General features: G+C 33.1%; 5 protein-coding genes across 5 annotated transcripts; all 5 read right to left on the reverse strand.

The window, feature by feature from the left end:
* Window positions 1-1,569: 1,569 nt before the first annotated feature.
* Window positions 1,570-4,133, reverse strand: LOC127244905 (cytosolic sulfotransferase 12-like). The gene is made up of 2 exons (XM_051265500.1): window positions 3,920-4,133; window positions 1,570-2,583 (listed from the first exon to the last, which is right to left on the reverse strand). The coding sequence occupies exons 1-2, from the start codon at window positions 3,971-3,973 to the stop codon at window positions 1,642-1,644; spliced, it is 996 nt and encodes a 331-aa protein (XP_051121457.1). The 5' UTR covers window positions 3,974-4,133; the 3' UTR covers window positions 1,570-1,641.
* Window positions 4,134-4,243: 110 nt separating this feature from the next.
* On the reverse strand, window positions 4,244-5,273 carry LOC127244908 (cytosolic sulfotransferase 12-like). The gene has a single exon (XM_051265502.1). The coding sequence runs from the start codon at window positions 5,189-5,191 to the stop codon at window positions 4,268-4,270; it is 924 nt and encodes a 307-aa protein (XP_051121459.1). The 5' UTR covers window positions 5,192-5,273; the 3' UTR covers window positions 4,244-4,267.
* Window positions 5,274-14,861: 9,588 nt separating this feature from the next.
* On the reverse strand, window positions 14,862-17,783 carry LOC127245060 (cytosolic sulfotransferase 5-like). Its single transcript, XM_051265705.1, has 3 exons — window positions 17,775-17,783; window positions 16,555-16,617; window positions 14,862-15,743 (listed from the first exon to the last, which is right to left on the reverse strand). The coding sequence occupies exons 1-3, from the start codon at window positions 17,781-17,783 to the stop codon at window positions 14,862-14,864; spliced, it is 954 nt and encodes a 317-aa protein (XP_051121662.1).
* A 492-nt stretch (window positions 17,784-18,275) lies between these two features.
* LOC127245138 (cytosolic sulfotransferase 12-like) lies at window positions 18,276-19,166 on the reverse strand. The gene has a single exon (XM_051265864.1). It carries the CDS (start codon window positions 19,164-19,166, stop codon window positions 18,276-18,278), a length of 891 nt encoding a protein of 296 aa, XP_051121821.1.
* A 4,089-nt stretch (window positions 19,167-23,255) lies between these two features.
* Window positions 23,256-24,452, reverse strand: LOC127244980 (cytosolic sulfotransferase 12-like). The gene has a single exon (XM_051265608.1). The coding sequence runs from the start codon at window positions 24,415-24,417 to the stop codon at window positions 23,437-23,439; it is 981 nt and encodes a 326-aa protein (XP_051121565.1). The 5' UTR covers window positions 24,418-24,452; the 3' UTR covers window positions 23,256-23,436.
* Window positions 24,453-26,071: the final 1,619 nt, after the last annotated feature.

Here is a 26,071-nt window from a genome sequence, read left to right on the forward strand (position 1 = left end):
AATAAATAATTAATTATATATATATTTAAAAAAATTTCCTTTTTATAAGTTAGATTTGGATCCAATCCTACAATAAAATATTGGTAATTATTAATGTGGTTTACTTTTATAGATGAAAGTTCAATTCATAATCAATATTGCAATTAGTGGTGAGGTGAGAGTAGTAGCCTCACCTATATATATATATATATATATGTGTGTGTGTGTGTGTGTGTGTGGGACATAGCTAGTTAGCTAGCTCAAAGATTGGTTATCCCTTGAATTTTAGATGACTCTACCTATATACTCATCGCTGCCGCTTAATTTGTCTTATTTATATTATACACAAAGTTTTAAAGTTTTAAATATTGCATAATTAGTGAATAATTAAAAAATTTATTAATAAAAATAATTATGATTTTATAAAAATAATTTTAAATTAATATTGAAATGACTAAACAATTTAATTAAAATAAAAAAATTATAAATTATGAATATTAAAATGTGATTAAACTGTATAATTGAATGTCCAAAAACGAAAGAACAAATTTTTTGGGACAGATGGAAATAATAGAAATAATGGACAAATTAAGTGGGACATACGAAATAATACCCCCTCCGTGCCATAACTAGATATTCGTTTGCTTTTTGCGCGTAGTTTTAAAAATATTAATATTATATTAGAATGTAGTAGGAATAAAGTAGAAATGACCAAAATATCCTTACTAGTATGGTGTGATATAAAGGTAATGATATTTGTGTAATATATTGTAAGTTGTAAGCGTATTTGTAATGTTAGGTATATAATACAATTACTTAAAAAAAAATGAATACTTTGTTATGAGACAGACTAAAATGGAGAAATGACGAAAGAAGTAAAAGTAATGGACAAATTAAGTGGGATATAGAGAATAGTATATTTTAAATAATAATTGCTTCTATAATTTACAAGAAAATTATAACCGTTGTTGAATTTTATTTTATTTTTCAAAATTACTTATAATTCACTAGTGGTTTGAAAATTTTGCATTATATTTATTATAGTTTAAAAATTACACGAGATACCCTCGTATTTTAAAAAATATCAAAAAATCTCTTAAAAATTGTATAGAACCTTTCGTATTTTTGAAAATATTGCATGTATATAATCCCCTAGCAAAAGAATTTCGTACAATGTTTTGAAAACATAAGATAATCATAATATAATCTCGTGTAATTTTTAGATAATGACCAAGAATAATGCATTTTTTTAAAACTAGGGTGAATGTTTTTATTGGTTCTAATTAAAACTTAGTAATGTTGAATTTACATTTGACATTTGTAAATTAGAAATCAATAGTTGTGATTAAATTAAAATTCAGTGATGTTAATCCTTCCTCATTATTGTATACTCCACAATAAACCAAAAAATTAAGCTAATTTGCAATGTACTTATTTCCAAATATCTATCAACCATTACATTAAAACCAATTAAAAGTTTAGGGTTTGTTTGCCAAATTAATTTAAAATAAAATATTAGATTTAAATAGTATTTTGATTTAATATATATTGTATAAAATATAAAATATATTTTTATTAAAAATAATGCGAAATGATTTCAATTTGAAATCACATTGAGACACACTCATTGTCATTTCTCAACAAGTTTCGATATCATCGAAATCAAAGAAAGAGCCCTATCCCCTCAAGTTTGTGCCTTGTTATTTGGTCGATTCTTTCTGCCATTTCAGGCGTTAAGTAATCCTTCCAATTCCCGACTTCTCCTTTCCTAAAGAACGACCCGTTAGGAACGTTCTTTATTGCGGATTCTTTCTTATTCACCTCAAGATTCCTTAATCTCTCCAAGCTGCATCTCCACATAATCTTCTCCACCTCATCCTCACTCCCCAACGTCTTTCCCATGAATTCCGCCATTTTCGAAACCTCCGCTTTCGGATTGCTCTTCAGCTCCTCGTACTTGAGAAACAGGATCTTCTCAGGCCGTTTCCGGCTCTCGATCCAGTACTCCGCCACGTGGTCGAAGAACGACCCGTAGTTACAGAAACCGGAGCAGAAGGAATCGACGGCCTTATCGATCGGGATTGGCCGTAGAATTGAGTTGTAAAAATGCCACGTGGAAATTAGGGTATCTTTAGGGTTCCGGGCGAGGTACACAATTTTCATGGAGGACGAGGATGTCTTGACGGAATCGGGGAGTAGGGAGTAAGGGAGGTGCGTGTGAAGCAATCGCGGCGCCGGCGCGTCGTAGATGTCGAATTCGAGGGCTTCGTTGTAGTAATCGACGGCTTCGACGGTCGGGACGAGGACGTGAGGGTGGTTGCCGGCGAGGCCGTCGCCGTCGCCGTCGCCGCCGCGTTGGGTGCAGGAGAGGGCGAGGGATTTGAGCCACGTGGTGCCGGTTTTCATGGCGGAGGTGAGGAGAACGTCGCCGTCTCCGGCGGCGAAGGTGGACCGGAATTTCATCGCCGGTTTGACGACATGAGAAGGGAACCAGAAACCTTCCCAACGGACGATTTCTAGGGATTCCCAGAAACGCGTTTTTGGTAATAATTCGACGTCATTTGAGAGTAGCGATTTCTCCGAATCGTGTGCCATTAATAATATCTGATTCACAGTGAAATCGAATTGAATTACACCGTGGAAATGCAGTCTTTTCCATTATTTATATTGAAGTTTAGAGGTTGGCTTCATTTTGTGAAAAAATTAATTACTATTCATTTGGTCCCATTATAGGATAGGATTATTTAATCAAATCCTGTCAACTCGATCAAAATTAATTTTAGCATAATTTATTAAAATTGGGTCCAATTGTTGATTATTAGCTCTGGTTTAGATAGTAATGTTTTGAGTTTTGAAAAAAAAAAATTTGAATAACAGAAAACTTATATTAGATGTAAGTTTTAAAAATGATAAATATATATATATATATGGTGCAATATTTATAAAAATATTACTATAAATGAATAATACAAAACATATATATATATATGTAGATTAAAGTTTAATACATTTAAGAGTATGTTTATTTTGGATGATTAGTGTGGACCAAAAAGGTTGTTGGTAAATTCTTCTTCTTCTATTTTTTTTTTTTTTTTTTTTTTTTTTTTTTTTTTTTACATACCCCAATTTTTAAAAATTTTTTAAAAGTAAAATTTTCACATCTCCGTCAAGTGGCTTACCTATCAGACACCTATGCAATCATCTCGGGCGCTGACGAATCAAATGTACAAAATATTTTTATTTACAAAATTATTTCAAGATAACTTTCTATTATAAAATTAACATGATAAAAAAGATAATTATAAAAGTTAAAAACAGTTTATCCTTAAAAATAAATTAGTCTCTCTTCCTGTTCGAGAAATTTAATTATATTTCTTTGTAAAACTACATAGGAATGAGGATAAATTCACAATCGTTACTTTTTTAGTATGCACTAAGTAAATTTTTGAGCGTATCTTTTTCTATCAAATTATTTAGTGTAATCCAAAGTTATATAGTATTATAAAAGAAAATACCAAACTACATTCAAACGTAACAAAACAAACCCCATATACATATATATATATATATATATTTCTTATCATTCAACAACTCCCAGTTATTCTAAACATAATTTAATCCCACAATTATTATTTTTTTCTTATCATTCAACAACTCCCAAATATTCTAAACATAATTTAATCCCACAATTATTAGTAAAATATGAAGTCCTTGTCATAGTAGTTATCCTACCTTTCAACTTGCCCAATTTTCTATTTCATTTCAATACTCAATATTTTTATTTTTTAGTAACGTCGAAAAATAACACTATTATTTTTTCAAGTACGGACTGAATTGGAATGTAATAATCTACATATTATGTTAGCAATGAAAGTTAAACAAAAACAAACTTTGCATGAGAGATTCAAATTAAAAGCTTTAGAAAGTTTGAATTCATAACCTTAACGTTGTACACTGGATAAACTCCGACCGAATCTAATACCCTGCAAATCATAAACCAAATCCGACGAAAAAGTCACACTAGGGAACCAATACTCAATTTTAAAGTTACACAAAGTGGAGATCATTTTTAAGGGATCATTTCAATACTCAATTTTAAAGTTACACAAAGTGGAGAACAAATACTCTTGCTTTTTTCCTTTTTTTTCTTTGTTTTGTGTTTGTGTTTGTGTTTGGATTTGATTTTTTTTTTTTTTTAGTTTTTATTTAAATAATATTTAAATATTATATTTTACTAAAATAATCATTGTAAAAAGAAACCCCATGGATCAACAACTTGTAATTAAATTCAAAGAAAGAGACCAATAGCCTCATGCCTGTCACGTGACAGTTGATCGATCCTCTCCGCCATCTCCGGCGTCAAGTAGTTCTTCCAATCTCCCACTTCCCCTTTCCTGAAGAAACTCTTGTTGGGGACATTCACCAGAACCGATCCATTCTTGTTCACTTCCAAATTCTTCAGCCTCTCGAAGCTGCACTTCCAGAGGATCTTCTCCACCTCATCCTCACTGCCGATCGGTTTTCCGACGAACTCCGCAATCTTCGAAACTAGGGATTTCGGATCGTTCTTCAATTCTTCGTATTTCAGAAACAGGATCTTCTCCGGCCGATTCCGGCTCTCGATCCAATACTCGGCGACGTGGTCGAAGAACGGGCCATAGTGATGGACGCCGGAGCAGAAGCAATCGACGGCAGCCTCGAGCGGGAATGGCCGGAGAATTGAATTGAAGAAATGCCACATGGAGATCAGCGTGTCCTTAGGGTTCCGGGCGATGTAGACAATTTTGGCCGCCGGCGAGGTTTTGAGGGAATCGGGGAGGACGGAGTAGGGGAGGTGGGTGTGGAGGAGGCGCGGGGCGGCGGTGGCGGCGGCGAGGAGGGGCTTGGTGGAGTAGGCGACGCCTTCGACGGTGGGGAGGTGGAAGTGAGGGTTGTCGGTGGCGAGAACGTCGTCGTTTCGGAGGATGCAGAGGGCGAGGGACTTGAGCCAGGTGGTGCCGGTTTTCATGGTGGAGGCGAGCAGGACGTCGTCGTTTCGGGCGGTGAAGGTGGACCGGAAGGTCATGGCCGGTTTAACGAGGCCGGGATCGAACCAGAAGCCCTCCCAGTAGGTGATGTCCATGGCATCCCAGAAACGCGCCTTTGGCAATTCATCGTCTTCTTCGTGTTTCTCGCTTTGGGATGAAGAGGTAATTAAGTTGGAGTTTTCCATAGCAATGAAGAAAAATGAAGAAGAAGAGACGCGGGTAATGAAACAAAGGGTTATTAATTTATAAATCCCTCCACAAGCAAAATTATGCCCACTTTCTGCCCATATTAAAATTAAAAAATAACAATACTTTTATATAATTTTTTTTTTTTTTTTATATAGAATTGTGTCCCTACTTAAAAATGATAATATTTTATGTTGAAGATTATTTTTTGTGAAAAAATAAATATATATTAAAAATTGTATTAAAAAAGATCTTGGACAAACAAACCAAAAATAAGTGAAAAATTAAAATAAATGCTATTATAAAATTTTTGTCAAAAAGTTTATAAAAAATAAGAGTAGGACAAATAAATTTATAAATTTTTATTATAAATAAATTTATCGGACAAAAAAAATAAAATTTTGATGGACAGATAAACTATTACTATTTTATAATTAAAACTATTTTATATTATTACCTTAATTTGACTCTAATATAGGACGCATAAATACAAAAATAATAATTGTTGATGTAATTTTTCAACAAAAATAAAGTAAAATTCAAAGATATAGAAAATATCCTTAAACTTGATTAATTAGTGCCTGGGATTAGGAATCTCTAAACACTGTATGGTACAGAAAATAAACTGGAAAATAAAAGACTGAAATTTAAAGTGGTGATCCCCAAATCTGACTTTGCTTTGTTGAAGTTGATTGAAGATGCCTTGCCAAATGATGATCCAAATCCTTAAATATTCTTTGAAGAAAACGTTCAGAACCGTCGCACTGTTTCCCCAACCGTTCCCACCAGTTACAGAACTCAGAACTGCCTCTTTCATTGACACATGTCTTTAACCGCCTCGCCAACCGCATAACCAACGACCGACCAACCGACCAATCTAGATACATAATTGGTCGCCAGATCAAAAGACTCACTGGTCGCCCCATCAAACGACCACTATTTGGTCTCTTCAATCGTCTGACCTATCAACAGACCTTTCTTCGCCCGTGTGATGTTTTGTGCATATTACACTTCGACCCGACCCGACCTATCGAAACCCGGATCCCGTGCCCGCGGTTCGACCCGATTGAGTGATGAATTGGAGGATGGGTTCGGTTGGCCTGAACCGCCCTGGACCGCCCTCAAACCGGTCCAAGGGGTCTGATATATATATATCCTGCTTCCCGGTTCACTGGACAGATTAATCCTCACTCCTTCTATCGCGATATTCACCCTCTGGAGCCCTAGCTTTCCCGACGAACGCGATCGATCTGTCTGGTGCATTCCGGCGAGTTTGGCCATCGGAACTTGAAGTTCATCCACCGTGGTTGTGTTACAGCTTGTTCTAGAGCTGTTCTTCGGTTTGATTTCTCGATTCTATGTTTATGGGCTGTTCGTGGTGTAATTGATTGTCCGCGATGATTTAGGCTTAGAATCTTGAGATTTCTTTCGATTAGGTTGTTAATCGCGCTGATTGTGCGTTTCTGTGGATGTCGGTAGTGTTTGGGTCGAGGTTGTGTGTAAGTGTTGCTAGTCGGTTGAAATATTGGGTAAACTGAGTCCGAACTCCTTCGATTAACAAAGTATATAAAAGATTCGATGTTTCTTGTTTCATATGTGTTCGATTAGTTGTAAACTACAAGTATTAGGTCCTAAATTTCGATTACAAGTGGTATCAGAGCTGGTTAGGGCTTGCTAGTTTACTGGAATCGTGATTTTCGAGTTCCTGGAGTGAACACCTAGTTCTCTCTGTAAAATCCGAAGGTTTTGTGTAAATAATTTCAAGGTTTTCGAAGTCTTGGTTGTTTACTGCTCTGTCGAAGTGAAAACTGAATTTTTATGGTGTTTTCACCTCTGTAAAGTTTAGATCTCCTTGATTAAGGACTAAGATAGGCCTGTAGGAGATTAGGACTTGAAATCATCCTTGTTTGGTTGATTTGGGTAGTTCCTTGTTGATTGATTCATCCAAACTTTACTAATTTGTGTGTTAAGTGCGCAGTTGGAAGGATTTTACAGGTTGGAGGCCTTGAATTACGAAAAGAAAGTCAAAGAATAGTTGCGGAGCTTGGAGTGGGTAACATTCTTAACCCTGTTACATATTTTTGTGAGATTTCAGTTTTGGGGTGATTAAGTGTGGCGATTTGAGTTTGTTAAGTGGCTGTTTTTGTGCTAAGTGGCTGTTTCTGTGATAAGTGTGGCTGTTTGAGGTTATTGTGACAGTTAAAGTGTTAGTTAGAGCAGTTTGTGCAAAGCTGGTTGTGTGTTATGAAATATTAACTGCTCCTAAGTTAGTTTTCTCAAGAAACTAACCCTTGGATTAGTTACTATTCAGTTTTCTCTGTTCTGGAGCATTCTTATCTGGTGGATATTTTTTGTTGAGATTTTATAAACAATAAATCTGTTTTTTAAAGCAACAGAGGCTGTTCTTAGGACCAGTAGTTTTTTCTTGTGAAATTTGGCCTGTTCTTGTGTCTTTTTCTTAAAACAGATTGGTTTTCTCTTCATTTTGAAATTCATGGCTAGTCAAGCATTTTTTAATATACAACCTTTTGATGGAAAATCTGATTTTGCAATTTGGAAACAAAAGATGAGAAGTGTTCTTGTAACTCAAAGATTGATAAAAGCAGTTGAACCTGATCAAGCAACAGACCTTTCTCTAGAAGAAAGGTTTGAACTTGATGAACTTGCATCTTCGTGCATTATTTTAAACCTAGCTGACCATGTAATTAGGAAAATAGGTACTTATGGTTCAGCTGAGGATTTGTGGGACAAATTAAATAACATGTATACTGAAACTTCACTTCCAAATAGGATACATTTGTTAGAACAATTCTTTAGTTTCAAATTAGATCTTTCAAAGACAATAGATGAAAATTTAGATGTTTTTTCAAAGTTAATTCAAGATATAAAACTTACAGGGGATAAAAACATAGATGATTACAGCTCTATTGTTATGTTAAATGCAATCCCTAGTACATATTCAGATGTAAAATCAGCTATAAAATATGGTAGGGATGTAATTACTCTAGATGTTGTGGTAAATGGTCTAAAAAGTAAAGAAGTGGATTTGAAACTAAGTAAAGCTAATAAACAGTCACATGGTGAAGTGATGCATGTTAGGGGTAGATCTCCCTTTAGACCGAATAAAAATGGCTCTTTTTCAAATAACAATAAGCAATGGAATAACTCCTACAATAGTCAATATAAGAAGAAGTCTAGGAGTAAGTCTAGGAATAGATCTCAAACCCCTTCAAAGTATGTTAAACGGTGTTTTAATTGTGGTGACACTTCACATTTCATTAGGAATTGTCCTAAGAAGAATAGAAACTTGAATAACAACAACAATAACTTTAGAAATGGAACACCCACTATTAATACCTCTTCAAATGAACAAGTAAATTTGATTTCTCATGATGATAGCTTAGGTGAAGTGTTTGCTGTTACTGCTGAATGTTCCAATGTGACTGCTTTTAATAAGAATGAATGGTTATTAGATTCAGCTTGCACCTATCACATGACTCCTTTTAAGGAATTTTTCAGTGATTATAAAACTCTTTTAAACTGTAATGTGACTATGGCTGATAATAGGGTTTGCAGTGTTAAAGGAATAGGGACTGTTGTGCTGAAATTTAAATCTGGAAATGTTTTAAAGCTGTGCAATGTGAGACATGTCCCTAATCTGTCAAATAACTTGCTTTCTTGTGCTGGTTTGTCTTCTTTAGGACTAGAAGGAAAATGGGGAATGGATTTTATGAAAATAACTAAGGGTTCTTTAGTAGTTTTCAAGGCTGATTTGAGAAATAATCTCTATATTGTGTCTGCTGTGCCTATTTGTGAATCTGATGCTTGTGTGAATGCTGTCCATGACAGCACTGAGTTGTGGCATAGGAGATTAGGTCATTTAAGTAATAGAGGATTGGAGATTCTGCATAAAACTGGTTGTTTAGGTGCTGGAAATTTCTCAAATGTGCCATTTTGTGACAATTGCATATATGGAAAGCATCATAGAGTTACTTTTCCTCAAAAACCTACTGAAAGTAGGATTTTTTCAAAAGATATCCTTGAATATCTTCACTCGGATGTGTGGGGACCAGCTAGTGAACCCACACATGGAGGTAGAAGATATTTTTTGACTATAATTGATGATTTTTCAAGGAAAGTTTGGGTATTTTTGATGAAACAAAAGTCTGATGTGTTTGAAATTTTTAAAAATTGGAAAATTTCTATTGAAAATCAAACGGGTAAGAAGATTAAGTGTTTGAGAACTGACAATGGCTTAGAATATTGCAATACTTGGTTTGATAGCTTTTGCATTGAAAATGGAATAAAGCGACATAAAACAGCCCCTTATACACCTCAACAAAATGGGGTGGCTGAGAGGATGAACCGAACTCTATTAGAAAGAGTTCGAAGCTTGCTTGCTTCCTCGGGTTTATCCAAGAGCTTTTGGGGTGAGGCTGTTCTTACAGCAGCCTATTTAATTAACAGATCACCTTCAGTGCCTTTGAAAGGTGAATGTCCTGAATTTAGGTGGAGTGGAAAGAGAATTGATTTTTCAAACCTGAAAGTATTTGGCTGTTCTGCTTTTATACGTGTTTTCAATGATAAACTTGAACCTAGGGCTGAGAAGTGTGTGTTCCTAGGGTATCCCGAGGGTGTTAAGGGATATAGGCTATGGTTAAACACTAAACCAGGTTTCAAAACTTTTGTTAGTCGAGATGTAGCATTTAATGAGAATGAAATGCCCTGTGTGAAGCAAAATCAGACTTTAAATGATGAAAATACTGCTGTTAATGGTCCTAATGATACTCAGAATGAGGTGGAGCAAAATCATTATAATTTAGCCAATTTAGAGGCTGAATTACTTGATCACAGTGCCTCAAATAGAACTGATACCAGGACAACCAGTTCTGATCCAGATTTTAATTCTGGAAATTCAGAGACTGGTCTGGAGATCAGTTCTGATGAGGTTGATGAGAGAATGGAATCTGGAATTGCTGAAAATATTGATCAAAATCTGGAAAATTATCAACTTGCTAGGGATAGAGTTAGGCGAAATGTAAGACAGCCCCCTAGGTTAGATGATTTTGATGTTGATGTTATCTCCTTAGCTTATAATGTGTTTGAATCATTAGATGGTAATGAACCAAGGTCATATAGTGAAGCTATGAAATCAAAACAAAGAAATGAGTGGGTTAATGCAATGAATGAAGAAATGAAGTCTTTAAAGGAGAATAAAACCTGGATTTTGGTGCCAAAGTTAGCTAACAGTTCTGTTGTTGATTGTAAATGGCTGTACAAAGTAAAACAAGATGAAAATGGAGTTAGATTTAAAGCAAGATTAGTTGCTAAGGGGTTTACACAAAAGGAGGGAATAGATTACAATGAAATTTTTGCTCCTGTTGTTAAATATTCTACTATAAGACTCATGCTTACTTTGGTTGCCTATTTTAATTGGGAATTGAAACAATTAGATGTAAAAACTGCATTTTTACATGGTGATTTGTATGAAAGGATTTACATGAAACAGCCGGAAGGCTTCTTTGATAAAACTAATCCTAATCATGTGTGTCTTTTAAAGAAATCCCTTTATGGACTGAAACAGTCCCCTAGGCAATGGAACATAAAGTTTGATGAATGCATGAAATCTTTGAAATTTAGTAGAAGCAATTTTGATCATTGTTTGTATTTTAAAATAGCATGTGAGCATCCCATATTCTTGCTATTATATGTTGATGATATGTTGATTATGTGTCCTAGTTTGGAAACAATTAATCATGTAAAAGATTGTTTAAGCAAGAAGTTTGATATGAAATACCTAGGAGATGCAAAGGTAATTCTTGGTATGAATATACTTAGGAAAAGAAAAGATAACATGCTGTTTTTAAATCAGTCTTCATACATTAAGAAAATTTTGAATAAATTCTGTATGGTTGATGCTAAACCTTCTGCTGTCCCCCTCACTTCTAATTTCATTTTATCTAAAGAGCAATGCCCAAAATCTGAAACTGATGTGAAATACATGCTGAATGTGCCTTATACTAGTGCTGTAGGTTCTATTATGTACCTGATGGTGTGCACTAGGCCTGATTTAGCATATTCTATTAGCTGTTTGAGTAGATACATGGCTAACCCGGGTGTTGAACACTGGAGTGCATTAAAGTGTGTGTTTAAATACTTAGTTGATACTATTGAAGTTGGTCTAGTATTTGGTAAACACACTAATGAGTTAAAACTGAATGGCTATGTGGATTCTAACTATGCGAATGATAGAGACTCTAGGAAGTCTACTACGTCGTATATCTTTACTTTGTGTGGTTCTTGTGTTAGTTGGAAATCCCAACTACAACATATTGTTGCCCTCTCTACGACAGAATCGGAATATGTGGCCATAACTGAAGCATTGAAGGAAGGTATGTGGTTAAAAGGTTTATTAAATGAAATAGGCTACTTGAAAAATGAAGTAACAGTTTTTTCAGATAGTCAATCCGGAATTCAGCTTTGTAAAAACCCAGTCTTTCATGATCGAACGAAACATATAGATGTTAGGTTTCATTTCATTCGTGATATAGTGTCTAAGGGTTTTTTAAAACTAGAAAAAATACCTTCTGAGTATAATCCTGCGGACATGGGAACAAAAGTTTTATCAATAACAAAATTCAATTTGTGTAAGAAAACAGTTTATATAGATACTTTTGATTAGGAGAATCTTTAAAACTTGAAGGTTTGTATCTTTTGTTGTTTAAAATTCTGTTTTCAGCATGACATATTTAATCATGTAGCTGTTTTTGTTAGTTGTGAAGCTGAGTTGTTTTTATAGTTGTTTTAATTCTTGAGAACATTAACCGTGTTAATAAGTCCGCAGGTTAAAAGACTAAATCGTTGGAGCTCGGACAGGGATGACACCCTTAAAGCACTTTCTCCAATGCCCAAAAAGGTGGAGATTTGTGATGTTTTGTGCATATTACACTTCGACCCGACCCGACCTATCGAAACCCGGATCCCGTGCCCGCGGTTCGACCCGATTGAGTGATGAATTGGAGGATGGGTTCGGTTGGCCTGAACCGCCCTGGACCGCCCTCAAACCGGTCCAAGGGGTCTGATATATATATATCCTGCTTCCCGGTTCACTGGACAGATTAATCCTCACTCCTTCTATCGCGATATTCACCCTCTGGAGCCCTAGCTTTCCCGACGAACGCGATCGATCTGTCTGGTGCATTCCGGCGAGTTTGGCCATCGGAACTTGAAGTTCATCCACCGTGGTTGTGTTACAGCTTGTTCTAGAGCTGTTCTTCGGTTTGATTTCTCGATTCTATGTTTATGGGCTGTTCGTGGTGTAATTGATTGTCCGCGATGATTTAGGCTTAGAATCTTGAGATTTCTTTCGATTAGGTTGTTAATCGCGCTGATTGTGCGTTTCTGTGGATGTCGGTAGTGTTTGGGTCGAGGTTGTGTGTAAGTGTTGCTAGTCGGTTGAAATATTGGGTAAACTGAGTCCGAACTCCTTCGATTAACAAAGTATATAAAAGATTCGATGTTTCTTGTTTCATATGTGTTCGATTAGTTGTAAACTACAAGTATTAGGTCCTAAATTTCGATTACAGCCCGACTTCCTTTTTCGACCGACCCCCATAGCAGCCAACCTTTGTATCAACCGACCCATTTATCCGACTGCGGATAATCCGACCTGCTTGCCCGACCGCGGACCATCTGACTTGCTTATCTGATTGAGAACCAACCGACTGAGAACCCACCGACTGACTCTGGATACCTTATTATTATTATTATTATTATTATTATTATTATTATTATTTTTTGTGCGTAACAATAATATTTTAATATAAAAATAAAATATACTATAAAAAGTAAAGTCATAATAAAATAATAAACGTTTTATTTATCTAATATTTATTTATTTTTATATCATTCTTAATATATATAATATTATATTCTATCTTTTTGCAAAAAATTAATATTTAATATAAAATATTATTTTTATATTATTAATATAATTTTTTATACTTTATATAAAAAAATTATATCAAATCAAAATACTAAACAAACAAATCTTAAGAAATTTATTAAAAAGTTAATAAAAAATTAATAGAGTATATAAAAAATAGTGATAAAATAATTATTTCCTTCTGTTCTACATAATATTTATTAGTTTTTTTAAAAAATTTTCATCTATTCCATATAATTTATTATTATTATTTTTAAAATTATACATATTAATTATATTTTATTTATTTATTTTTTTTTTAATCTTGAACGTGCAAACAAAAACATAAAAAAAAAAACAAACGTACGCTTTACTAACAAAAAAAAAAAAAAAAAAAGAGGGAAGGTGACAATTTTCCCTTAATTAATTAAATGATAAAGATTGATTTGATTACAAACCTACTTTTATTTGTCCGTGCATGGTTTTGTTTGAGGGATATTTTAAGTTTTGATATTATGAAATATTTATTAGATAAATTTATTTAATTTAGAAATATAAATTAAATATAATATTTTTAAAATAATTTAATAAATAAATAATAAGATAGTAATTAGTAAGAAATTCTAAATTACTTTCTATGCTAATTTTCCTTTTTAAAAGGTAAAATAAAATTGAAAACTCGGCTGCTACTGGTTATAGTGAATTTTTAATAAATTTTCAACTAAATTTAATAATTTACAAATTAGATCAACAAGACACGCTAAAGCATAGGAGAATCTACCATATGACGAAGACTTTGAAATCAAATAGATTACATTCCTCGTGAGCTACTTAGTTCTCGAAAATAAAAGATCAAATTGGTATTATTCTTTTTTCCTATTGATAAATCATCAGTCTAAGACGGATTTAGATATTTTTTGTACTGATGACTAAATATTTAAATTAAAATAAAATTTATTACAACAATAACACTATATTAATAAGAAATAGATTATTATTATTGATATTATAAAAAAATAACAATATAATATTATTTTTGTATAGTTATATTTTAAAATGTAAATTAATCATTTTAATTATTTAGGTTAATTTTTAAATATATATATTTTTGGTAAGGATAACATTTCCAAATTTATATAGAGACATAATAAGCAATTATTAAATCATAACTTTTTTTTTTTTTTCGTAAAATAAAATTACAGAAAGTACTTGATTATAAAAGAAAAATGTACAAAGGCAATAAAATACTGCATATTGGATACATAAATGCAGAATTTTGTTCAAATAGATAATTTTTACCATATTATAATTTCCTAGACTACTTTATTTTATTTACAAATTTTCTTACATAGAATGTTAATTATAAATGTTAGCATAATTATAATTTTTTTCCTTATTTTGAATTCTTAATTATGATTATTTCTTTATTTATAATAATTTTCTTTTTTCTTTTTCTAAAATGTAATTAAGGAAGTTTATCATTTCTTTTTTTCTCTCTCAATAGTGGAATTTTTATTTTTTCTCTTTTCTTCTCCATTGGTCATTTTTCTTCTCTTTAGATTTTATTTATCATCTGTTTCTTCTTGTCATTGTAAATAATGAGAAGTCAATTTGAAGATTTTATTAAATTAATCTACACATATGATTCAAAACTTTATTTCTCATTACACCATCACTCTATAATGACTTTTTCTTTTAAAAAATGACGAACAAGAGTAATAATTGATCATAAGAACTGAGCCGAATCAAAGAAAAAGCCCGATGGCCTCAAGCTTATCGCGCAACTTTCGATCGATCTTTTCTTCCATCTCCGGCGTCAAGTAGTTCTTCCAATCCCCGACTTCCCATTTCCTAAAAAAGCTACTATTCGACGTGTAAATAAAAACCTTTCCATTCTTATTCACCTCGAGATTCCTTAATCTCTCCAAACTGCATCTCCAAAGAATCTTCTCTGCCTCATCCTCACTCCCCAATGGCCTCCCCATGAATTCCGCCATTTTCAAGACCTCCGCTTTCGGATTGTTCTTCAGCTCCTCGTACTTCATAAACAGGATCTTCTCAGGCTGTTTCCGGCTCTCGATCCAATACTCCGCCACGTGGTCGAATAACGATCCACAATTATAGACGCCGGAGCAGAAGTAATCGAAGGCCGTCTCGATAGGGATCCGACACAAACTGGAGTTGTAAAAATGCCACATGGAGATGAACGTGTCCTTAGGGTTTCGAGCGATGTACACAATTTTTGTTGAAGACGATGAGGTTTTGATCGAATCGGGGAGGAGAGAGTAGGGGATGTGCGTGTGGATCAATCGCGGAGCAGACGCGTCGTAGATGTCGATCTCGTAGGGTTTGACGGCGAAATGCGAAACCTCGACGGTGGGTACGAGGAAATGGGGATTCTCGGCGGCGATTGCGTCGCCGGCGCCGCCGTTGCGGTGGATGCAGAAGGCGAGGGACTTGAGCCACGTGGTGCCGGTTTTCATGGCGGAGGCGAGCAAAACGTCGTCGTTTCCGGCGGTGAAGCTGGACCGGAAGGTCATGACCAGTTTCAGAACGTCTGGCCAGAACCAGAAGCCTTCCCAGTGGAAGATGTCTTCCACTTCCCAGAAACGCGCTTTTGGCAATTTCTCGATTATTTCGGAATACGATTTCTCATTTGAGTCCGCCATTGTTGGTTTGGAAGCTTTTTACGTTAGAAGAATTTGTAATTTATATGTTGATATATAGAGTATTATATATAGAAATAAAATATAGCTTTAATGCTATTACTTAATTTCAATATAATTATTTAATTAGATGCACTAATTGATGGTAGCTTTATTGTCCTTACTTTATTCATCATCCCTCGTATGATAATAGTGTATACATCAAATACTACAATTAAAAATAAATAAAAAAATTGATATATGTTTATATAATATAAATAGATATAACATATGACAGTTGTTACGCACAAATAATAATAATAATAATAATAATGATAGCATGATCTTAAAGGAAGTTACGACACGAAGTCAGGCTGAAAAAGGAGAAAATATGCACTCAGGTCGGTTGGTCCGCGGTTGGTTGGTCTTCGTCAGATAGACAGGTCGGAAGGTCCGCATTCGGATAAACAGGTCGGTTGGTCCTCGGTCGGATAGGCAGGTCGGAAAGTCCGTGGTCGGATGGTCTGCAGTCGGATGGGATGGTTTGCAGTCGGTTGGTCCGCCATCGTTTGAGTCGGCGGATACGGAGTTTGGACCAAGCGAAAAAGATCTGTTAATTAGTCGCCTAATTAAGTGAACAGTAGTTCAGTCGTTTGGTTGGGGCGACCATTGAAAATCGTTTGGAAAGACGAGAGGGTGATCGCTTGATGGGGCGACCAATGAATCGTTTGGTCTAGCGATCAATTAGTCTATGGATTGGTTGGTTGGGTTATGCGGTTGGCAAGAAGGTTGCCGTAACCAACAGACAACGTTTCAAAATATTTTGTTGTGGGCGGTTGATGGCGGTTGCTGACGACTATTCCGAAACGTCTCTTCTGAGGAATATTTAAGATTGGGGTCAGCAACTAGCAGATGATCTTCAATCATCTTCAAACGACAGCGAATCAGTGATTCGGGGATCATCATTTAAATTTCAGTCTTTTATTTTCCAGTTTATTTTGTGTACCGTAGAGTAGAGTGTTTAGAGATTCCTAATCTCAGACACTAAATATATCAAATTCGAAGATAATTTTATATTTTCGGATTTTACTTGAAAAAATACATTAACAATAGTAATTCAAACATCAAATACTCAAATTAATCTCCACACAAAAGATATAATTCAATGCAAATATTTCAAACTTTTATTATGCAATTATAGCGTGATTTTATGTATATTTTGAATTTCTTCAACTGTGTCCATTTAGATATAGAATTTTCTAGTCTTAAAATAATATAAAGTGAATTATTTAATATAATATTTTATAAAAAATTAAGTGTTTTATATAATATATTTTAAGAAGGATTAAAAGTATTCATATAAATAGTCTTTTTTACTCTACTATGTTGACATACTTGTCCACATTGGTTGTGATAGATTACGCTTTGCATATCTATAGATTAATATTTTAAATAATATTTTTACTTATTTTCTATTATTTTAAATAAAATTCAAACCGAACTAGCAAAGAAAAGGAAAAAGAAAAAAAATAAAAATAAAAAGCCGATCCTTAATTAGTTATGCATATGACTAACAATCACTAGTTGTCTGGATTTCATCGATTATGAAACTTTTTTCCTTATCAAGTCCTGAATATTTGGCAAGAAAAATATCATATTACCATAAGAAAAGTCAACCTACCAAATTAAGATTTTAAAGATGGAAGAAATTTCAAATCAATACGACTTACTTTATTTGATGAAATGAAATATGATAAATGTTTGGATAAACCAAGTGGGTGTAATATTAATTTACAATTATTTTTTCTAAAATAAAAAAGTAATACTTTTTAGCTTAGACAAACAAAAATGATAAAAAAATATTTTAAATTAGAACAAAAGAAATATATGTTATCTTAATATGTGTATATAAATATATTTTTTAATATTTATAGGAAATCGTATCATCAAAAAAATATTGAGTGAACAAATCCTATAAAGACTGTTACTATATTACTTCATCCTCCCACTTACTGTATCCATATTTTAATTTTAGTTAGTCCCACAAATTATATCACTTTCATTTATTGGAAAAAATATAAATTTTAATTTCATTTCAAAAATTTTTACTCTGTAAATTCTTTTTTTTTCAAATTTTAATTAGATTAATTAGTTATTTTAATCTTAATATAAAATTATTATATTATAAAATAATTATTTTTACTAATATATTACTAATTATTTATTAATTATACTAATCCTAAATTCTTATATCTACCGAGGACACAGTAGCGGAGTCGAAAGGAGTACATTATATGCTATAAGACAAAAATAACACTGTATAAAGCTAGATATCACACCATATATATTACATAATAAAAATAAACCTACAAATATAAACTGATAGAATATATTTTATTTAACACAATTATTGCATGTTGTTACGTATATTATGACGTAGGAATTTGCTGTTCCTATTCCTATGTAAAAAAAAAAAAAAAAAGTAATAATCAACCATAAGAAGTTAGTGCCAAATCAAAGAAAGAGCCCAGTGGCCTCAAGCTTGTGGCGCGACATTTGATCGATCTTCTCTGCCATCTCCGGTGTCAAGTAGTTCCTCCAATCCCCGACTTCCCCTTTCCTAAAGAAGCTGCTATTCGACGCGACCAAGAATGATTTCCCATTCTTATTAACCTCGAGATTCCTTAGCCTCTCCAAACTGCATCTCCATAAAATCTTCTCCATCTCATCCTCGCTCCCCAAAGGCTTTCCCAAAAATTCCGCCATTTTAGATATTTGTACTTTCGGATTGCTTTTCAGCTCTTCGTATTTCAGAAACAGGATCTTCTCAGGCCGTTTCCAGCTCTCGATCCAATACTCCGCCACGTGGTCGAATAACGGTCCGGAATTATAGACGCCGGAGCAGAAGCAATCGAAGGCCTTCTCGAGAGGGATCGGACAAAAAGTGGAGTTGTAAAAATGCCACATGGAGATGAACGTGTCCTTAGGGTTCCGAGCGATGTACACAATTTTTGTCGAAGAGGACGAGCTTTTGATCGAATCGGGGAGGAGAGAGTAGGGGATGTGCGTGTGGAGCAGCCGCGGCGCCGACGCATCATAGACGTCAGTTTTACATGGCTTTTTGATTAAATGGACCACCTCGACGGTGGGGACGAGGAAATGTGGATTCTCGACGGCGAGGACATCGTTGTCGTCATTGTCGTTGCGGCAGGAGAGGGCGAGGGACTTGAGCCACGTGGTGCCGGTTTTCATGGGGGAGGCGAGCAAAACGTCGTCGTTTCGGGCGATGAAGTTGTCGCGGAAGGTCATGACCATTTTCAGAACGTCTGGCCAGAACCAGAAGCCTTCCCAGTGGAAGATGTCTTCTGCTTCCCAGAAACGCGCTTTTGGCAATTTCTCAATCATTTCGGAATACGATTTCTCCTTTGAGTCCGCCATTGTTGGTTTGGAAGCTTTTTAGTAGAGATATGTGTGGAAGAATTTGTCATTTATATGTCGATATTTGTATCATATATAGCAATGAAATGTAGCTTTAACACTATTACTTAATTTTAATATAATTAATTAATTAGTTGCACCAATTGATGGTGGCTTTTATTGTCCTTACCATGTTAGGACAAAAACGATTTGAAGTTAAAGTTTTGAATTTTAATTTGAATGGTTGTATGATACGAGATATATATATATATATATAAATATTGATTTGATATTTTGAATATAAAATTATTATTATTTTTTAATATAAAAAGGAAAAAATTGATGTTTAATTTAATATCTTAGAAAAAAAAATTTCCATGAATAATAGAAATTGGGTAAAGTATTGTAAAAGAACAAACTCTTAATATATATTTCATCAGTGCTATGTAAAATGCAATATTTTGATTTTGAGATGAGAATTTAAATATGTAGAATAAAAAGGGACTTGATGAGAGACAAATTTATATATATATATTTTTTATTTGAGTAATGTGATAAGATAAAATGTACTGTATTATTTCATATTTTAAAAATATTATAGAATACATAAAATAGACCAAAATAAAAAATATTGCAGGTGGAACGAAGAGAGTATATTAGTAATATATAAAATATAATTTGACAATACTAAAATATATATTTATATAATATAAATAGTTATATACAATATATGAATGGCTAACATAAGATAGTAATTCATACAATAAATATTATAATTAATTTCGACACAAAAATATAATTCAATGCAAATATTTTAAACTTTTATCATGCAATTATACCGTGATATTACGTAGAATTTTAGATTATTTCAACTGTGTCAATTTAGATATAAAATTTTCTGCTTTTAATTTTTTTTTTCAAGTAATTAAAAGTTAAGTATTGAATATATAATTTTTTTTACAAAATAAGATTTTATATAAACTGATTTCGTATTTTTTTAAAAAAATAAAATTCAAACTGAACTAGCAAATGAAAAAACAAAAAATAAAAAATCCTCAGTCATGCTTATGACTAACAATCACTATTTGTCTGGATCTTATCAATTTCGAAATTTTTCCCTTATCAAGTCATGCATATTTGGCAAGAAAAATATTATACTATTAACATACGATTCAACCTACCAAATTTAAAGTTTTAAAGATAGAAAAAAATTCCAAATCAATACAACTTACTTCATTTGATGAAATTAAATATGATAAGTGTTTGGATAAACCAAGTGGGTTGAACTTGGACGATTTTAAGAGTTGAAGAATACTATAAGGGTGTGTTTGTTCGGGGGATTTTACCCCAAATCCACTATTCATCATTTTTTTTCTCCAAAAATATTAAATCAAACATCTATTTTTCATTTTTTATATTATACTAAAAACTAATTTTACATTCAAAACATCACATCAATACTTATTTATATCACAACAAACAATAAACTCAATTCAAATGTTTTACTATTCAAATTCCAACTCAAAATCTAAACTCCCAAACAAACACACCCTAAAAGAAAAATTCGTGCACAAGAGAGGAAAAGGTTGGGGCTGCAGATCTTGTGGTGATCCTTACTAAGTCAGTATGATGCTGATTTGATCGGATCAACATATGTTAAAAGGATAACATATATTTATACATATCTCAGCTTGTATTATAAAATAACATATGTTGAATTATAATATAATATATGATTGTATTATAAATATATTGAGTCATATATAAATATATGCTAGTTACTCTTATAACATATATTGGTCAAGTCAAATCAGCATTATGTTGATTTGACTATCAACCGTTATCCATGCCGAAAAGTTGGAGGTTCATATCAATATGTGAAGGGTGTTTTTGTTTATTGCCTTGATCTTTTATTGAGGCCGAAAATTTGTGTCAAGTGATAATTAATACTCCCTCAATCTTAGATAATTTGGGCCTGTTACCGTAGACAAAGAAATTTAGGTAAAGTATGATTAGTAAATAATTAAGAAGTGTATTAATTAAAATAATTATAAAGTAAGATTAAAATAACTAAATAGTTTAATTAAGATTAAAAAAATTATAAAATATAAGATTTAAAATGTAATTAAAGTGTATAATTATATTTTCAAAAAAAGAAATGACAAGTTATGTAAGACGAATTAAAGTAAAAAATAAGGACAAATAATGTGGGATGGAGTATACGATTGAATGACTATATTTGTAATTGCGTAGTCATTCAATTTAATTGCTGATAAGTTATCTACCATTCATATTTAAGAGGACAAAGCTGGTATTATATGTTTATTTTTATTTATTTATTTATTTTATTTTTAACTCTCAAAACTCTCCAAACGAAATATATCATTTGGCGTGTTTAAATACATATATAAACCTTATTTATAGCTGCAAAATGTGAGACTTATATTAGGCATTCAATTTTCAATGTCTAACTTGGATTCAGATCGGATTTTTAAATTGTTTTTATTTTTGTCGACTCTAAACAACAACCATATATATATATACCCGTAATTATGAAAAAGTAAAAATAATTTATAATATTTTTAATAGTACTGACAACTCAAAGAACTAAACAACAACCATATATATATACCCGTGATTATGAAAAAGTAAAAATAATTTATAATATTTCTAAGAGTACTGATAACTCAAAGAACTTCGCATAATATTAACAAGCCACTCTTTAGAGAAAAAAACAATTAAGTTAGAAATCATGCAAATGGACAATTTTGGTTTGAAACTTGAGTTTATCATTTTTTAAATCTCATTTATTAATTTTAATATTTTATTGAAAATTTTGAAAATAGTAAATTGATATTTTTATCGTTTCAAAAGTATTAGGAAACCAACATTCATTCTTAAAAAGATCTATTTCAATTACAAAATTTTATCATTTATATTGGAACCCCAAAAAATTTAACAAAAGTAAAAATAAAAAAATAATGGAAAAACATGAGATTGAAGCATTTATTTGAAATTATTCATAGATCTAGCCGTATTTGTAAAACTCTACAAAGATACATCTATTCGTTAAAATTTTAATTTATGCAATTACGATGAATATTAATTTACACTTTGAAATAGTAAGCTTTGATGTAATATTTTGATTTAAATTTTATTTTGATAGGATGATTTGAGAGATAAAATTGTATATATTTTTGTATTAGAAATCACACTAGATAAATAATAATGATTCGAGTTTGAATTCAAAGCAAACACATTCTTTTAACTTTTGGTTTTATAATATAACCCAATGTGTAACATTTTTTAAAAATAAATATTCAGATAAAAAAAATATTATGCAAAGTTTTGTTTTACAAAATAACTTGTAGGCATTATATAGCTTCTTAACCAAAATATAGAAATGATACATTTTTTACTTGATAATAATCGAATTTACCTTCTAAAATAATGTGAATGCTTTGAATTTGAACATTTTAATATTGAAAGAAATTTCTAAATATAATTTGAGTAAACAGATAAGATCGAGATTACATACAAATAATCTTATCCAAGGATAATCATTGTTTCAGAAACTGACGTCGCTAGTTCTTGTTTGCCACACGTGGTTCGTCTAATGTGATTTGTCTAATTAAGTCTAATTTGCAGATTGTTAAGTTCGACTGAGGGTTTATCCAGAACGCATCCGAAAGATAACAGCGGCGGATTCCCACATATATATATAGATATATATATATATAAAGAAATAGATCGACACTCAATCACCACAACAATTTACTGGGTTCAAACCCCAACATTTTTTATATCAGACCTAGTTTGCAAACTACTAAGTTTGGTGCCACTTGTCTTATCAGATTTAATTTGCAGACTATTAGGTTCGGCTATGAGTTTACTCAAAACACACTCGAAGGGTAGCGGTTGAATTCCCATATAACCAAAAAAAAAAAAAGAACTGAAATTAATGTAAGAGCTAAGCTGACAACATTCTATATAGGGCGAGACATCACACAATATATATCAATATAATACAAATAAAACATGTGAATTAATGCAACAAATATATTCATACAATATATCTACAAATATAAACGGACATTAGATGTTTTATTTAACACAACTATATTAAACCTTACGCAGTTGTTGTTGCATGTTATTATATTTTGATCACACATTATAAGACATAAATATAATTGAGAAAATATCTCGAACAAGAGTAATAATTGATCATAACGACTTAGCCACGAACGGAATTTCCGAATCAAAGAAAGAGCCCAATAGCCTCGAGCTTTTCGCGCGACATTTGGTCGATCTTCTCCTCCATCTCCGGCGTCAAATAGTTCTTATAATCCCCGACTTCCCCTTTCCTAAAGAAGCTCCTATTCGACACGTTAACAAAATCTTTCCCATTCTTATTCACCTCGAGGTTCCTTAATCTCTCCAAACTGCATCTCCATAGAATCTTCTCCACCTCATCCTCTCTCGCCAACGGCTTTCCCAAAAATTCCGCCATTTTAGATATTTGTACTTTCGGATTGCTCTTCAGCTCCTCGTACTTCATAAACAGGATCTTCTCAGGCCGTTTCTGGCTCTCGATCCAATACTCTGCCATGTGGTCGAATAACGGTCCGGAATTATAGACCCCGGAGCAGAAGCAATCGAAGGCTTTCTCGAGAGGAATCGGACACAAAGCGGAGTTGTAAAAATGCCACATGGAGATGAACGTGTCCTTAGGGTTTCGAGCGATGTACACGATTTTTGTGGAAGACGAGGAGCTCTTGATCGAATCGGGGAGGAGAGAGTAGGGGATGTGCGTGTGAATCAATCGCGGAGCGGACGCGTCGTAGATGTCGATCTCGTAGGGTTTGATGGCGAAATGCGAAGCCTCGACGGTGGGGAGGAGGGAATGAGGATTTTCGGCGGCGGTTGCGTCGCCGGTACGGCCGTCGGGGAGGATGCAGACGGCGAGGGACTTGAGCCATGTGGTGCCTGTCTTCATGGGGGAGGCGAGCAAAACGTCGTCGTTTCGGGCGAGGAAGTTGTCGCGGAAGGTCATAACCAGTTTCAGAACGTCTCTCCAGAACCAGAAGCCTTCCCAGTGGTAGATGTCTTGGGCTTCCCAGAAACGCGCTTTTGGCAATTTCTCAATTATTTCGGAATACGATTTCTCTTTTGAGTCCGCCATTGTAATGGTTTGGAAGCTTTTTACGTAGAGAGATATATATGTAGAGGGATTTGTCATTCATACGTTGATATAGTATTATATATAGAAATAAAATGTAGCTGTTGAAATCTTATCCAAAAGTCTTTCTATAAATAATGAATTTGCCCACTTCTTATCCCGGTCGATCCAATACTTCTTTACTCAAACCTAAATCTAAATCCAAACTCCAAGCTCAAACCTTTAACTTCAAACCCATTGAGTAGTTTATTTTATTTCTTTTGTTAGTAAGTAGGTCAAACAGACTATTGAGTAATTTAAGTAGAGATAGTGGGTTTGGTGTGACTAGGTTGTAAGTTTAAGAAGAAACCGTAAGTCGGTTTTTTCAAGAGAGGTTTGGAGAGGAGGAGCGCTACCGGCCGGTGAGATAGAGAGGAGAGGACCGAGCGATATTCTCATGGCGTCGGCGAGTATTTTCCGGTGAGATTAGAAGCCTTTTCGAGTCCCGATTTCGCTAAGTGTCGAGGGTTAGAGTGATGTGCCGACCTCTACCATGCGACATGCGACGTGATTACCTCGGACCGTTCGCATCATGGACTGAGCCAAAATATGCCGTCGCTTACCCTCAGTGAAAGATAAATCGGAGGAATTTCGAAGCTGTTGACTGAAGAGTTGCTGGCTAGAGAAATCGGCTAGATTCATACTTGTCGGAAACTAATGACAAACGGGAGTCCTCAACACGCTCCCTCAGGTGCAAGTGGGTCTGCGAAACTTGCACATGCAAGTGCCACAAATGGGGACGGGCATGACTCGAACTCGAGACCTAACCTAGGCTCTGATACCATGTCGGAAGCTAATGACCGTCTCACCTAAAAGCTCGTACTTGTTAGGGAAACTAAGCCACTAGTTACATATCCCGCAAACGGGAGTCCTCAACAATACTATTACTTAATTTCAATATAAATACTTAATTATACACACTAATTGATAGTGGCTTTTATTGTCCTTACATGTTCAGGTCCTTACATGTTGAAGACAATAGGATAAATTGATATTGATTTTATATTTTGAATGTAAAATTAATTTTTAATAAAATATAAAAAAAAAGAAAAGATTTTGATGTGATGATTTTAAAAAAAAAAATTACGACGAATAATATAAATTGGGTAAGGTTTTGTAGAGTAACACGGGTAAGGTTTTGTAGACTAACACACCCGCAATACATTTGATTTGTGCTATGTAAAGTGCTCTATTTTGATTTCGACACGATAATTTAATTAGAGAGAAGATAATTGAAATTAAGAATAAAGTGTAGTGTATTGTTCCATATTTTGAAAATATTGTAAAATAGTTTAGCTTGTATACAGTACTAAAATATATATTTGTATTATATAAATAATTATATAATTGATAACATATGATAGTAACTCATACAATAAATACTATAATTAATCTTAACACAGACGATATATTTCAAACTTTTATCATGCAATTACAACGTCATATTATATTATGTTAAAATTTTAAATTATTTCAACTGTGTCAATCTAGATATAGAATTGTTTAGTTTTAAATAATTTTAAAATAATAAAAATGAAATATTGAATATAATATTTTTTATTAAAAAAAGTAATTTATAAAAATATTCCATTTATTAAAAGTATTCATATAAGCAAAGTCAAGTGGAGTTGTATATATATAATTAAGTCAAATTCTGCAAGGTGAAGTCGAGTCG

This window comes from Andrographis paniculata, unplaced genomic scaffold (genome assembly GCF_009805555.1).
Source record: "Andrographis paniculata isolate CXL003 unplaced genomic scaffold, ASM980555v1 Contig21END, whole genome shotgun sequence".
NCBI classification, from domain to species: domain Eukaryota; kingdom Viridiplantae; phylum Streptophyta; class Magnoliopsida; order Lamiales; family Acanthaceae; genus Andrographis; species Andrographis paniculata.